This window comes from Manacus candei, unplaced genomic scaffold, assembly GCF_025592945.1.
Source record: "Manacus candei isolate 608988 ecotype Guabito, Panama unplaced genomic scaffold, ASM2559294v1 h1tg000022l, whole genome shotgun sequence".
NCBI lineage: Eukaryota > Metazoa > Chordata > Aves > Passeriformes > Pipridae > Manacus > Manacus candei.
Window position 1 is genome coordinate 2,138,165 of NW_026138070.1, and position 13,588 is coordinate 2,151,752.

Here is a 13,588-nt window from a genome sequence, read left to right on the forward strand (position 1 = left end):
TGCGAAGGGGAGAGGGATTGAGCCCTTCCCCCCGTCCCCGCCCACACCCACCCCACTGAGCAGCGTTAGGGGTCCCCGGCAGCATCCCCGCAGCTCTGGCAGCATCCCGGCCCCTCCACGGACCCCGAGGTGCCTTGGGTGCCCCACCACGGGGGTTTGCAGCCGCAGGACCGCCCCCACCCCACAGCCGGTTCTGCTGGTCCTTCCCCTCCTGCGCTCCCCTCCCAGCACGAGTCCCCTGAATGCTCCATTTGAAGCTAATTCCGGCTGAAATCTGGTTCGCTTTCGAACGTTGCTGCTTTAAATTGGAGAGATTGACCTTGTAGCAGGAGGTGACATGCAGATGCACATCAGCAGCCCGTCAGAGCGGCGGCGGGGGCTGGGGGGGTGCGGAGCCGCCTCGGGGACAGGCCAACTATTTTATGAGTAATTTAATATCTGGAACACAGACTTTTCATTCCCAGAGATCTGCTGGGGAAAGAAAGAGCCTTTCTGCAGCCCTGCGAAGGCTGTTCCTCATAAGGAGGCAGAGCAGAAAAAACAGGGCTGGGATTTAACCCCTTGGTGTCCAGTCCAGCGCAGAGGCTCCCAGCTCCCGGTCCCTGCAGAGGGGCCAGGAAAAGCAGGAGTTCCCTGCACAGCTCAGAGTGGAGACAAGGCAGGCTGTGTTGCTCCAGGCAAAAGAAGTAATTGCTCCTTCCCATTCAAATTCAAATCCAAGCCTGAGTGAGGATGGGGGAAACAAACAACAGCCCTGAGGTGAGATTTGAGGTAGGAGCTGGTGTCTGAACACTCTTCCCTGTCCCAGACTGGTCCCTGCTGTATCAAACTCCACAAGAGTCCCTCTGGGGTTGGGACCACCCTCCAGTGGAACCAGTGCACCCAGAGGACCCATGGAGGGAGCTCCTGCCCTGCTGACAATGAAGCCACCATGTGTGACCCCAGTAACCACCAAACCTGAGTTGCTGCTGCTGTGTCCTGTTGCTGTCTGCAACATCCCAGCAGGCACAGTCCTGCCCCAGTAATGCCTCTACCAAAAGCATTCCAGTATCCTGGTACAGCACTGAACCCATACAGATCTTCCCATAGTCCAATACAGCTCCTGCTTGATATTATGGTTTGGAGAATGGGAGGGAAGGAAAAACACAATCCCTCCTCCCCTATATTTCACTACACAGTCTGGCCCAAGGGGAGAGGAGACTGTGCCTCGGAGCTGGCTTTTCAGGAGGGAGCTGCTGGCAAGGGAAAAACCTCCCTGTATTTGGGAGCAGAGTCACAAGCTGCATGGGAGAAGGGCTGGTTGGAGGGGCCTGCATGGGGGACTGCTCCAGGAGGCCCCGCTGGGCAGCCTGGCTGTGGCTGATGCTTCCAGCAAGGACCAAGGCCAAGCAAGGATGGTTTAGGAAGGGCTCTTCCTTGAGCAGCAGGTACTAGGAACTCATGGGCTCAAGTGCAAACAGTCTTTGCAGGCTCCCCAGCATTTACTGGTGGTGTTAGACCAGACTGTGGGACTGACATCACTGCCTCAGTCTCACTGACAAACAACACAGTCGTGCTTTCATGTGTCCAGCTCAGCTTCATTTCCACAAAGATTGACAGGCACGATGGATTCTCCACTGCATCAGATCCTGCCAAAGTCCTGCCTCTGGAGCTTTAGCACAGAGGAAACTTCCAAGCCCCCACAGATGATGCAGGAGAAACCTCCACCTGGTTTTCTTGCTGGTCTCTGTTGCTGATCCTTTATGCTCTGTGCCTGGAAACAGGAAGATTTTGTTTTAAAACCCTGGCAGCTCTACCAGTCTTTGCCCACGTCTGTGCTCCTGTTTCCCTCTCTGTTCCCCTCCAGCACCGACAGACCAAAGCACCCCACAGCTGCTTGGCAAAACACTGACAAACCCTAAAACTCCCCAAGTCACCTTGAAATACCTCCTGCCCCAACTTCAGCATCTGCTGAGCATCTGGTGGCCTCAGCCTGTGCACAGGTGAGGGTCACGGCACCTCCTGGTGACAGGCAGTGGCTGGGCCATGGGGAGGCACCGCGGCCACCCTGAAAATAAACCCCGAAGGGAGCGAAGAGGAGCAGAATGGGCGTGTCAGGGCAGAGCTGCAGAGCTGCAGAGCACACACGGAGCAGAGGGGGCGTTTGAGGGGCGGGGGGAGCGGGCACAGGGGGGAGGGTGCACCGTGTGAGCACGCACAGAGCGACGTGGATGGGCAGGAACGGGTGTATGTGGAGCACAAGTCCGGGGAGGAGCAGCCAACGGAGCTGGGGGGGGTTCAACCTGGAGAGGAGGAGGCTCAGGGGAGACCTTCTCACTTTCTACAAGTCCCTGACAGGAGGGGGGAGCTGGGTGGGGGTGGGCTCTGCTTCCAGGCAACCAGCAGCAGGACAAGAGGGCACAGCCTTGAGCTGCACTAGGGGAGGTTTAGGTTGGACATTAGGAAGAAATTCCTTACAGAGAGGGTGATCGGACACTGGAATGGGCTGCCCAGGGAGGGGGTGGAGTCACCATTTCTGGAGGTGTTTAAGAGGAATCTGGATGTGGCATTTAGTGCCGTGGTCAAGTTGACAAGGTGGTGTTGTGTCAAAGGTTGGACTCGATGATCTCAGAGGTCTTCTCCAACACGGTTGACTCTGTAATTCTGTGTTTCTGTGAGGACAGACACTGCAGGTCTATTCCTGCAGTGCAGCTGTGCAAGGTCGAAGTGTGCTGGGCTCAGATGCTCGTGGGGAAGGTGTGAGGAATTAATTAAATATGTAAATTGTCCCTTTCCTGAGGATCAGTGACCTCAGGCAGTTGCACTGCCCTGATCTGCTCTTATCACCCACCACACCTGACCCTGCACAGGTTTCTCTCCAGCTCTCCTGTTAATGGTTGTGTTGTTGTTCCAGATTTGCTCCATGTTCTATGAATGAATTCTGGACCTCAAAGCAAGGTGGGGAGGTTTGGGAGCAGACCTGGATCAAAGTTTTGGTGTCCAACAGCATCCCAGATGAAGCTTCCTCTTGCCCAACCTGTCCTATTACATGGGGTTATCCCATGCCAGAAGAAGGCATTAAATGTCAGTGGGCTCCTGCCAGCTCATTTTCCAGCCTGTTAGGGCTCTTGGAATGGCAGTACATCCACTGTGCATCGACTGCTCCTTGCTTCAGTGTCTCCTGGCAGGAGATGGAGCTGGTGTTCAATGTAGCCCAGCTCGGTTTTGGGGATTGCTCTTGTCCTTCTTACCATTACTGCTGTCCCGATTTTTGGTGGGATGCTGCATCTCCAGCTGTGAAACACCCTGAGTGTTGTGGCTGCGTTTTAAAAGCCACCAGGGCTCTGGCACCGAGAGAACTTCGGGTCGTGACACCCAACACCTCTACCCCGACCTTCTGAGAGGAGCAGAGGTCTGGGGACACGGGTGGCTGTGTCCTGCAGCCTCAAATTTTGCTGCAGGAAGGATGAAGCAGCGATGTGGGGAGGAGGAGGAGGTATAGACTGGGCTGGAAAGGGGAGACTCCCTAATCCCGCCCGCTGCCTCCTCCCAGACCTCACGGGCAGAGCTGAGCCGGCCCCTGGAGCTGTGCCCGCCCAGCCGGCGGGACGAGCATGGTCCTGCTGCTGGGTGAGGGCTGAGCCAGTCTCCAGTGCCACCTGCCGGCAAATCACCCCGGCCACGAGCAGGAGCCTCTAAGCCAGTCACGACGGCGTCAGTCACTGTCCTGCGCTGGTAGAGGGACACCTGAGCATCCCAGGGCTGTGGGGGGCCCTCTGGACGTACAAGCAGGCACGGAGAGCTCCACAAATCCAGCCCATATCGCACCCACCTCCCTAAGACCCTTTATCGTCATCCTCTCCATCCAGCCCCACGCTCCCACAAAAATTCTCTTTTCTACTTCCTGAATGTCCCGTGTCCACCGTGAGCTGGGTTGGGGTCTGCAGACAACTCACCACCCAGGTACAGCACTGGGTTGTCCCCTGCCTCGTGCCGGGGATGTCATTGGGTTGCTCAGCTTTAATTCATTTGGATCTCTTTGAGTCCATCAGCTCTACTGTTAATGAGGAGATCTCAGGGAGGACTTGGCTGTGCTGCAGGACATGTGTGTGTTGGTTCTCTGCTGGGGTTTTGGGGCTGTGTGGGCGCAGCTGTGTGTTCCACACCACTCCCATCGTGGTATCAAACTGCCTTCCCTTGTGACACACACATTATCACAAGCTTTGACAAATTCCTGTGGATATTTTTGTCACCACCACCAGAAAAAAAAAGTCTAAGAGAAGTTGGGTTCCCAGATCCTGCCACTGTCAGGGGTCTCCAGTACAGCACCATCTCCAGCATCTTCCCATCTACCATCAGTACCCAGTGGCCCCAGTTATGTCATGTGTCCTGTCCCCTCCTAGAGGCCAGACTGCCTCTCCATGTTTTCCTAACCCTAGGCTGGGACTCTCTGGGTGTCTTGGAAGGTGATCCTCAGCCTGGTGTGCAGCAGGAACTGCGTGAGTTGTCTGGCTCTGCTCAGCAGTAATGAGATCCTAATAAACCTGGGCTGCACCAGGAGGATGGGAAGCAATGCCCTGGGTATGTGAACATTATGTGGGGGGAAAAAAAGGCAAATCCGAGGCAGAAAGGGACCAACAACGCAAAAAGCTGTCATTTAATGGGCGGGAATGGCAACAATGCACTTGGGGCACCGATTTGGGAGCCAAGAGTCGTTTGCAGGGGAGTGCTCAGCCCTGCAGAGGGGGCTGCAGCGACACCTCCAGCGGGCTAAGCCTCAGGGAAGATGAGGAAGCCGGAGAAGATGCTGTCGGACCCCTCGATCCCCACCAGGGAGTTCTTCTCCGTGGGCTCCAGCCAGACAGACTCGTTCATTGCCATCTTGAGGACCACGCCGCCCGTGGTGACCTGGAAGCTGCTGTGCACGTAGTCACAGAAGGTCACCACCTTCTCCCCCCTGCTGCCGCCTCGCCCCTTTTTGAAGCTGAGGCAGAGGTTGCCCCTGGAGGTGACGTGGTAGGTGAAGTAGTAGATGCCGGGGACGCGGCAGAGGAAGCGGCCGTAGCGGTTCTCGTAGTGGCCCCTCTCGTTGGTGACGACGCGGTCGAAGCGGACGGGCTGCTCCCGGCGGGGGTAGGTGCTGATGCTCCTGGCAGCGGAGAAGGCAGACTTGAGGGTGGCCTGGTAGTCTCCAGAGTCCCCCGGCGGGCCAGGTAATCCGATGAGACCTGGTAATCCCCTGGCACCTGGTGGGCCCCTGGGGCCGACCTTCCCCGGGTACCCCGGCTCTCCCGGGTCTCCCTTCTCCCCCAGGTCTCCTTCATGCTCCGCCCGACCAGGAGGTCCTAGGAAGCAGGAAGAAGAGTCATTGTGGTCACAGCTGAGCCCCACAGGTCTGCAGAGGGAGTCTGGGGAAGGAAACCTGCACGCGATGTGGGTCAGACCCCTGCCCAACTGGCAGGTGTGAGAGGATGAAAATCCACCTCCAGTAATCTGTCAAGATGTAGAAAATCTACAGAAATTTGTGAAAGAACAAAAACAAGTTCAGGAAGAAACTAGTGGGATGTCCCCTAAACAATGCTTAAAGTAGAAGAAGACATTAAAGCTTTGAAACAGCTCCTGTCTGTAGTTGCCAGTGAAACACTCTTAATATCGACAAGCTGAAAGTGGAAACTGCACAGGGGCTGAAGAATGCAAAAATAGCATTGCAAACACTGAAAACTTGCTGTTGTTCACCCTCCCTCCCCAGGTTCCTCAGTGAGCTCCAGTCTGTCCAGTCCCTTCTGTCCCTGAGCATCACCCTCACCTGACAACACCTCAAAGGAATTGGTGAAAATGGATTGCTTTCCCGGGACCACGTACCCGGCTCTGCTTTTTCCTGCTCTTGGCATTCCAAGGTTATTGTCTTCCCCACCTGCAGCCTCCTCCTTACCTTGCTCGCCCTTTGGGCCATCCTCCCCGTCTCTGCCATTGCTGCCAGGTCGTCCTGGTGACCCTGGGATGCCTGGGATGGTGCCGTAGGTCTTGCAGAGTGTGGCACTGGCAAGCTGCCCTTCAGCCAGGCAGATCAGCATCACCCACACGATCCACATCTGCAGAGGCACAGAAGGGTGTGGAGGGGCTTGCCTGGGTGGTGGGAGGGTTGGGGAGGGCACTCTATGCTACTCTGAAGGATGGTGACTGGAAGCACATCTGGGTAATATCACCAGGGAGGGAAAACATCCTACTATGGAGCCAAATCTGCTGTCCTGATGGCCTTGGAGGGAAGGACCAGTCCTTTTGGGCCAGGCAGAGATTGTCAGTCTCTGCTCATCTTAAATTCCCAGCCTCAGGTGGACTTTCCCAGCACTGAAACTCTGGTGCTAGCAGGACAAGAGGTTGGTGAGTTGGATTCCCCAGCCACGGCAGGTCCAATTTGGATGTGACAGGATGAATTCACAGGCTCCTAGCCCAGGTCTATCACATGACCAGAGCATCTAAGAGCAGGAGACCACACCCAGGGCACCTTTCAGACTACTACCCAGTCCCTGATCACCCTTCTGGGACTTTGCAATCTCCCCTTTCATGTTCTCCTTTCTCCCAGGTGGAGCAGGAGAGGTTGGGGTCCCACCAGAAATCTCCACCCAGCATCCCCACCACCCCTTTTCTCTACTGCCCCAAGCCACAGGGAAGTGCCAGGGGTGCAGGTGACTGTCACCCTCCTGGGACCAGGTGTTCCACATGCTCCTGCCTGTGTGGGGGCCTGGGGCTCAGCCTTGCTCTTACCTTGAGCTCCTTGTTGCTTGGGTGGGGAGGCGGAGTGGGACACACCAGCGTCCTGCTTGGAAATGCCTGCGAGGAGAAGCAGAAGTTGGCTGCAGGAGTTATTGTGAAAGGATCTGGGGCACATCCCGTTTTTTTATCTTTAGCTCCTGCCCTTTTGTCCGTGGCAGTTTCACATCCTCCACGAGTGCTCTCTGCCAGCTCAGCAGAACAAGCCACCCCCAAACAGCCCCCCCAGAGTACAGCTCTGTCCTGCAGGGTCCCTGGATCCTGCTCAGATGCCCCCCCTGCTCAGAAGAACACTGACCTGAGCTCCAGACAGGTTTGGGGTAACCCACCGGTGCCGCAGAGTTGTGCGTGCGCTCAGCCAACCTCCCTCAGCTCTGCTGGGAGGCTCTGGCAGACCCAGGGGATGCTGCAGGGCCTTGGCATCCATCATCCTGAATATGTGCCCCAGGCTCTCCTAAATGTTGTGTGTGGGAAGTGATTTTACCCTGCAGGAAAAGCATTCCCAGGCCTGCTTTCCCCTGCTGCCTTGCCAGGGTGAAGCGCAGGACATTGGGATATGACCTGTTCCACCCTACAGTGTGTGCCACCAGGAGGAGTCCCCATTGAGTTTTGGTGGGCTCTGCAGCCTGCACAGCCATGAACTCCTTTGGTCTGGGTCAGGGAAGCAGAGCTCTGTCCCTGGCAGGGCTGGGACCCCGGGGATATCCCCCCCTCAGTGGCGTGTCAGTGGGGTTTGCTGCGTGGTCTGTGCCCATCTGCAGCTGGATTGCTTCCACTTTGATGGGGAAGGGGAGGAGCAGGGGCCCTACTTGGAGGAGTCTTGGTCCTCCCTTGGTGAGGCCTGTGTGGGGGCAGAGGAACCATCCCGTTCTTGCAGGCAGTGCAGCCAGGGGTCGTACCCTCACCCCACCCCGAGCCAGGGTGTGCATGGTGTGTGATGTCACTGATGCTGAGCACAGCAAGGGCTCAGGGACTTGCTGATGCCACACAGATGTCCAGATGTCACACACACATCCGTCACCATATCCATCAGGCTCTACCTGCAGAAAGGTAAGTCATGGAGGACACAACACGCTATACCAGGTGCACTGGGGAAGGATTTATTGACACTTTCCACAGCCAGGTCATGGCAAAGGGGCTGCTGCAGCCCCAGGACACCTGGCTGAACCTGGGGCAACCAAGGTGGGGAGGGGAGAGAGGCAGAGAGACCCCTGAGGTAATATCGGTTTACTGGGTGGGGTTATAAGGCAGTGCCAGTGGGACAGGGGGCTCAGCACCATCACTCTGGGTGCAGATGCATCCAGATGTGCCTGTTCCCCCTGTTCAGCAGCTGCCAATGCTCAGTCCTCACACTGAGGGATTGTGTCTGGGGGGTGATGCCCTCGCTGGGGCTTCCCACTCAGCAGAGAAACTGGGAGTGTCAGCAGCAGCCTGGCAGTGAGCAGTGTGTTTGGGGCAGGATGAAGCAGTCAGGGTGCTGGGGTGGGCTCTGGTGACCCTCTAGTCTGGGAAGAGCAGGAACCCTGAGAAGATGCTGTCAGAGTTGGCGATGCCCACCATGCCGTTGTAGTCGTTCACTCCCAGCCAGACCTGGTCCTCAGCAGCCAGGTGGAGCAGGAGCCCCCCCGAGCTGACCTGCATGGTGTTGGTCTTGTGGTCACAGAAGCTGGCCATCCTCCTCTGGTTCTTGTGCAGGATGGTGCAGAGGTTGGCTGTCTGCGAGGTGTGGAAGACGAAGTAGTAGAGCCCGGGGAGTTTGCAGGTGAACTTGCCCGTGGTGGTGTTGTAGTCGTGGTTGGTGTTGGTGATGACGTGGTTGAAAATCACAGGGACGTTCCTCAAGGGGTGCTCCTTGGTCTGCCTCGTCACTGAGAATGCTGACTGGTGCTTCTGCTTGTAGCTGCCTGGCATTCCTGGCTCTCCAGGCAGGCCTATCACCCCAGGGTCTCCAGCGGGACCAGGAAGGCCACTGGGACCCTTCTTGCCTGGCAAGCCAGGGCTGCCCGGTTCCCCTTTCATGCCCTTGGGCCCTTGCACTGCAGGAGGAGCTGGGATACCTGTGGAGTGGTGGGGAGTGAGAGGGAGTCGGTGTCAATAGCAGGATGTGGGGAGAGGCTTCTTCTCCAGCCCCTTCCCTTGGGCAGGAGGGTGCTGTTGCCTCTTTCCAGCCTGACCACAGAGGGTGCTCTCCACAGCCTGCAAACCAAGGCAGACCAGCCATGGAGGCCTCAATGCTCCCCACTGCAACAGCCCTGTGGTTTCCCTCATTTCTCACTCACCTGGCTCCCCTTTGGCTCCCTTCAGCCCATCCCGGCCGTCCTTGCCTGGCATACCCGGCATTCCTGGCAGGCCTGGAGCTCCATAGCAGTTGTGAGGGGCATCTCCATTCACAGCAGAGCCCACATGCAGGAGGAGGAGGGTGAGGGCCAGACTGAGCTGCTCCCAGAATCTCTGCTCCATTTTGGTTCTGTAGCATGCGAAGGGAAAGAAATGCTGGAGTGAGGGGCCATGGCAGGGTGGCTTCCAGGGCATGGAGAAAAGGAGGCTGGCTGCATCAGGAGCTCCTGGGTCCCGTGAGTGTGCCCTCAGTGTCCCACCCCTACCAACTGCCAGGCAGTGGGGAGGTGGATACATGGAGATGGGCCTTGTGCTCATCACCAACCCCAGGGCAGTCACTGATGGCACAAGTTGGGTTGGACTTCCAGTCTGGATGAAGCCATGAGGTCTGTGGTAGCCACAGCCAGCTCCAAGTCCTCCCAGTCCAGTGTCCAAGACCCTGGTGATGCACACACCACTGTGGACTGCCACGCTGTGCTGCACCAAGGCTGGAGCTCCCTGGACCCAGCTGATCTCGTTCCCCCTCCAGCAGCAGCCTCACTGTCTTGGCTCTGTCCCTCGGGTTGATTATTTCCATCTGCTGGTGCATCCATCACATGTGTGCAGCCCAGCAGTGCCTGTCTCCTTCCCCTCCTCCTCCTCCTCCTCTCACATCCACATCCTCCTCACAGCACTGGACCACACTGCTGGACCCCCAGGCCCTCTGCAGCCCACCCGAGACACAGGGACCCTGCAGCACCTCTTACCTCTGGTGGGGAGCAGGGGACAGGACCCTGTGCTGCTGGTCCCTCTGGCCGTGGCAGTCACTGCACAGGGACAGACCCTGTCACCCTCACAGAGGAAGCTGCAGATTTGGGAAAGGCCCTTGGGGACCCAGAACCCCCAGCTGTCCCCAGCAGAGTTTCACATCCTTCTGCCTGGTTGTTTCTGCTGAGTGAGCACTTTCTTGGCTGTCTAGCGAGACCTGCACTTGTGCCACTGCAACAGGAAGGGCTGGAAGGACAGACGTGGGACAAAGCTCTGCCAAAAGATGTGCCACCACCCTCAGAAGCCCCCCCGAAACCACCTGCTTTCCCCTTTACTTCACTTGTTTCTGAGCAAAAGGGCAGTGTGGAGAGCAGAGCCTCAGGCCAACTCTGTTGGGCTAGAGATGCCTGTGCCACTGAAGGGCTGGTGCGAGGTCGCTGCCGGGCTCTGATGGAAGATGCTGCACCCCTAAATGGGACTGGAGGGTGTTTCTCCTTGAGAGTTCCTGACCTGCACCTTCCACTGTGCTCCACCAGTTCTGCTGGGTGCTGGGCTTTGTGAGGCCCCAGCATGCCTCGTCAGGGTGTTGCTCCACTCAGTGACCTGGCCTCCTCCTCACAGCTCCAGGAACGGAGACATTTGAGTGCCCAGTGTGTGTGCAGTAGCTCCCCTGAGGAGCAGACCCAGGGTATGGCACCTATGTGTCTTTCCTGATGCTTCTCAGCTGTCTGATTTGTGCCCAGCTTATTGTACCTCCCACCCATCTCACCCCAAGGCCCTCACAACTCCACCACCAACACCCCACAACCCCATCAGTCACCCTGATATCCCTGTCCCTCCTTGCTGTAAGGCCAGAGGACCACAGCTGCCTTTCCTCTTCCTAGGAGAGTTTGGATACTAACAGGGGCCACATTGGTGAGGTGCATGACCTGCTGCCTGTGTTTTCCCTTGCAGGACAGCTGCCTTGGGCTCAGCAGAGAAGGACACACATAGCCTAATCCCAGCATTCCTCCCTGTAAGTGTCAGCTCTGACTGGACACTCCATTCCCTCCTGTCCTTCTCCCTCTGCAGTGCCAGGGACAAGCTGGGATCACTTCTCTCCCTGGACAGTTTGGGGGGGGATCCAGGATATTCATGGTTGGGGGAAGATTGCATGAGTAGAAAAGAAAACTCAAAGAGCTATGGTGAAAGAAGGGTTTATTTATACTGATGGGGAGGATGTGAGAGAATGTGTTCCAGTGCCAGGAAGGCATTTACAGTGGTTAGAGTAGCAGAAGCAGTGGCAGGCAGTGATTTCCCACCCAGGAGCAAAGAGCCACAGCCGGTGACAACTGGGACCTGCTGGAGTGAGGTATGAATGCCCAGGAGGAGAAAGGGATGAGAGTCCACTGCCTCCAGGATGGAGTGGGCAGGCTCAGCACAGAGGTGACTGCTGCGCTGGGGACCCACGGCCTGGCCAGTTGTGACACTGGTGGAAGCACAGGACCCATCTGCACGCTCAGTTTGGGGCCATCCCGGTGTGCTGTGGCACCAAACCATCCCACACCCACAGGGGATCACCCACGCAGGCAGACATCCCTTGATGCCCTGGGGGCCCCTCAGCCTGTCTGTGGGAAGAGCATGAAGCCGCTGAAGACACTGTCAGCCTCGGAGCCGCTGTAGATGGAGCTGCCCCGGGCGGGGTGGGTGGTCACGGACACCTGGTCGCCCGGGGCCAGGCTGAGGACGCTGCTGCCCGAGTTCACCTGCAGGATGCCGACGCTGTTGTTGTCGCAGAAGCTGACGACATCCTCCCTGTTCTTGGTGATGCTCAGGCACAGGTCCCCGCTGGAGACCACCTGGTAGGCGAAGTAGTAGAGCCCGGGGATGCGGCAGGTGAACTGCCCCGTCTGGGGGCTGTAGGAGTTCTCCTCGTTGGTGATGATGTTGTCGAACACCACCGTCCTGCCCATGGACGGCGGGGACCTCCGCGAGGCGGAGAAGGCAGGGCGTGGCTGCTCCAGGGTATTGCCGGGTAGCCCCTTCTCCCCCTTGAACCCTGGCAGCCCTGGCATCCCAGTGACGCCAGGGAGGCCAGGGAGGCCGCGGTTCCCTGGAATGCCAGGAGGGCCGGGGTCACCTGCATCCCCTTTGGGTCCCTGGATGCCCGTCCTTGGCGCTGGTTTCCCTGGGGAGAGGTGGTGAAGAGGAGCAGTTGGTGCACATCCAGCATCTCCCAAGCTGCTCCCACAGCCTGGGATGCTCCTATCAAGAGGTTCCCAGGCTCCCCACACTGGGCATCTCAGGCTTCCCCTTACCTGGCTCTCCCATGTCACCCTTCTGCCCTGGCCTCCCATCACGGCCAGGGACTCCAGGGAAGCCATCCTTGCCATCTGGTGCCCGGCAGACTCCATTCTCCAGCAGGGCTGTGCTCAGCACTGCTGCCAGGGTGCTGATCCCCAGCCAAAATTCGGGTTGCATCCTGCCTCCTACAAGCAAAAGGGTGGGGAATTGGGGATGGAGGCAAACACACAGATCCTGGACACGGACATGCAACTGCTCTCAGCACTTGTTTGATACAATTCACCAGACACCACATGCAGTGGTGGAAACAGCTTCCTAGAAGGGTTTTGGAGGTGTTTCCTTGTGTGATCAGAAATAACAGAAGTCAGTGAAAATCTCTGACATGCCCATGGCAGGACTGTGGGATTAGAAAGCCTGAGATGTAGACGACAGCAAAAACCTGGGATGTAGAGGACAGCTGTGTGTCCTGGGGATGGGTCGTGGCTCCTCAGATGCATGTAGAGGATGTTTAGTGCAGTTTTGAGGGAGAAGCAGTGATGTACAGGGCCGTGGTTCCATGGGACAGAGAACACATGGGAAGAAAGGATGCAAAGAGACATGACAGGGAGGGGAAAACAGGGAAACGGGATCCAAATCTCCAACACACAGAGCTGGGAGAACGGAGAGACGCCCTGAGCACACAACACCTATCTCAAAACCTGAGGTACTCAGCCTAGGACAAGCCTGCAGAGCCCAGTGATGTCCACAACCAAACAGAGCAAAGACAGATTCTTGCAGCTCCCCCCCCACCCTTGCGTCATCTCCTCCCATTTTCCTACTTTAAACTCCTGTGGAGGGGGAATGTGAAGAAAGAATGAGGACAGGGAGCAAGGTCAGGAGAGTGGTGGCAGAGGAGGAGTGTGTCCCCTGCTCTTTGGGGTGACTTACCTCTGTGCAGGGGGTCAAGACAGACCAGAGTGAGCAGCAGCTCAGTTTGCTGGAAGCTCTTCCCTGGGAGCAGGGAGGAAGAGGAGTAGGGATGTCTTTGCACGCACCGTGGTTTGCCCGTCAGGGAAGGGACGTGCCGAGTTTCGCTTTCTCTGTACGAGAAAGAACTTTGTTCCCCTTTCCTCGCTTGACTCTGGCTGTGCTGGAAACAGCTTGGTCATCAAGAGTGCAGGACTGCTGGGTGCCCAGCCTGGCCCAGCAGCACAGCTCCCACAGCAGGGACTGGTGGACACTGGGCACAAAGCAACATGACAGTGGAGGGTGCCCAGAGGCTGCCCAGGGCAACAGCACAGCTCTGTCCCTGCAGGAGGGGACAGGTGATCACAGCACCAGGGGTCACAACCAGCCAAGGAATGCTCAGAGGGGGCCCAGGGATCACCTTTGAAGGCTCCTGGTCTGGGTGATGAGCAGAGTGTGTCTGCCACTGGTACCCAGCCTTGTCATAGTGGCTGCTGGGGGCTGACCCCTCCAGATGCCCACCTGG

The 13,588-nt window shown here is 57.5% G+C and overlaps 2 protein-coding genes across 2 annotated transcripts; both read right to left on the reverse strand.

Annotated features, from left to right (window-relative positions):
• Positions 1–4,616: 4,616 nt before the first annotated feature.
• On the reverse strand, positions 4,617–6,856 carry C1QB (complement C1q B chain). Its single transcript, XM_051786350.1, has 3 exons — positions 6,745–6,856; positions 5,912–6,071; positions 4,617–5,324 (listed from the first exon to the last, which is right to left on the reverse strand). The coding sequence occupies exons 2-3, from the start codon at positions 6,069–6,071 to the stop codon at positions 4,750–4,752; spliced, it is 735 nt and encodes a 244-aa protein (XP_051642310.1). The 5' UTR covers positions 6,745–6,856; the 3' UTR covers positions 4,617–4,749.
• Positions 6,857–7,834: 978 nt separating this feature from the next.
• Positions 7,835–13,129, reverse strand: LOC127470529 (collagen alpha-1(IV) chain-like). The gene is made up of 6 exons (XM_051786141.1): positions 13,045–13,129; positions 12,132–12,302; positions 11,434–12,001; positions 9,834–9,893; positions 9,030–9,217; positions 7,835–8,807 (listed from the first exon to the last, which is right to left on the reverse strand). Exons 2-6 carry the CDS (start codon positions 12,292–12,294, stop codon positions 8,251–8,253), a joined length of 1,536 nt encoding a protein of 511 aa, XP_051642101.1. The 5' UTR covers positions 12,295–12,302; positions 13,045–13,129; the 3' UTR covers positions 7,835–8,250.
• Between the last annotated feature and the right edge of the window lie 459 nt (positions 13,130–13,588).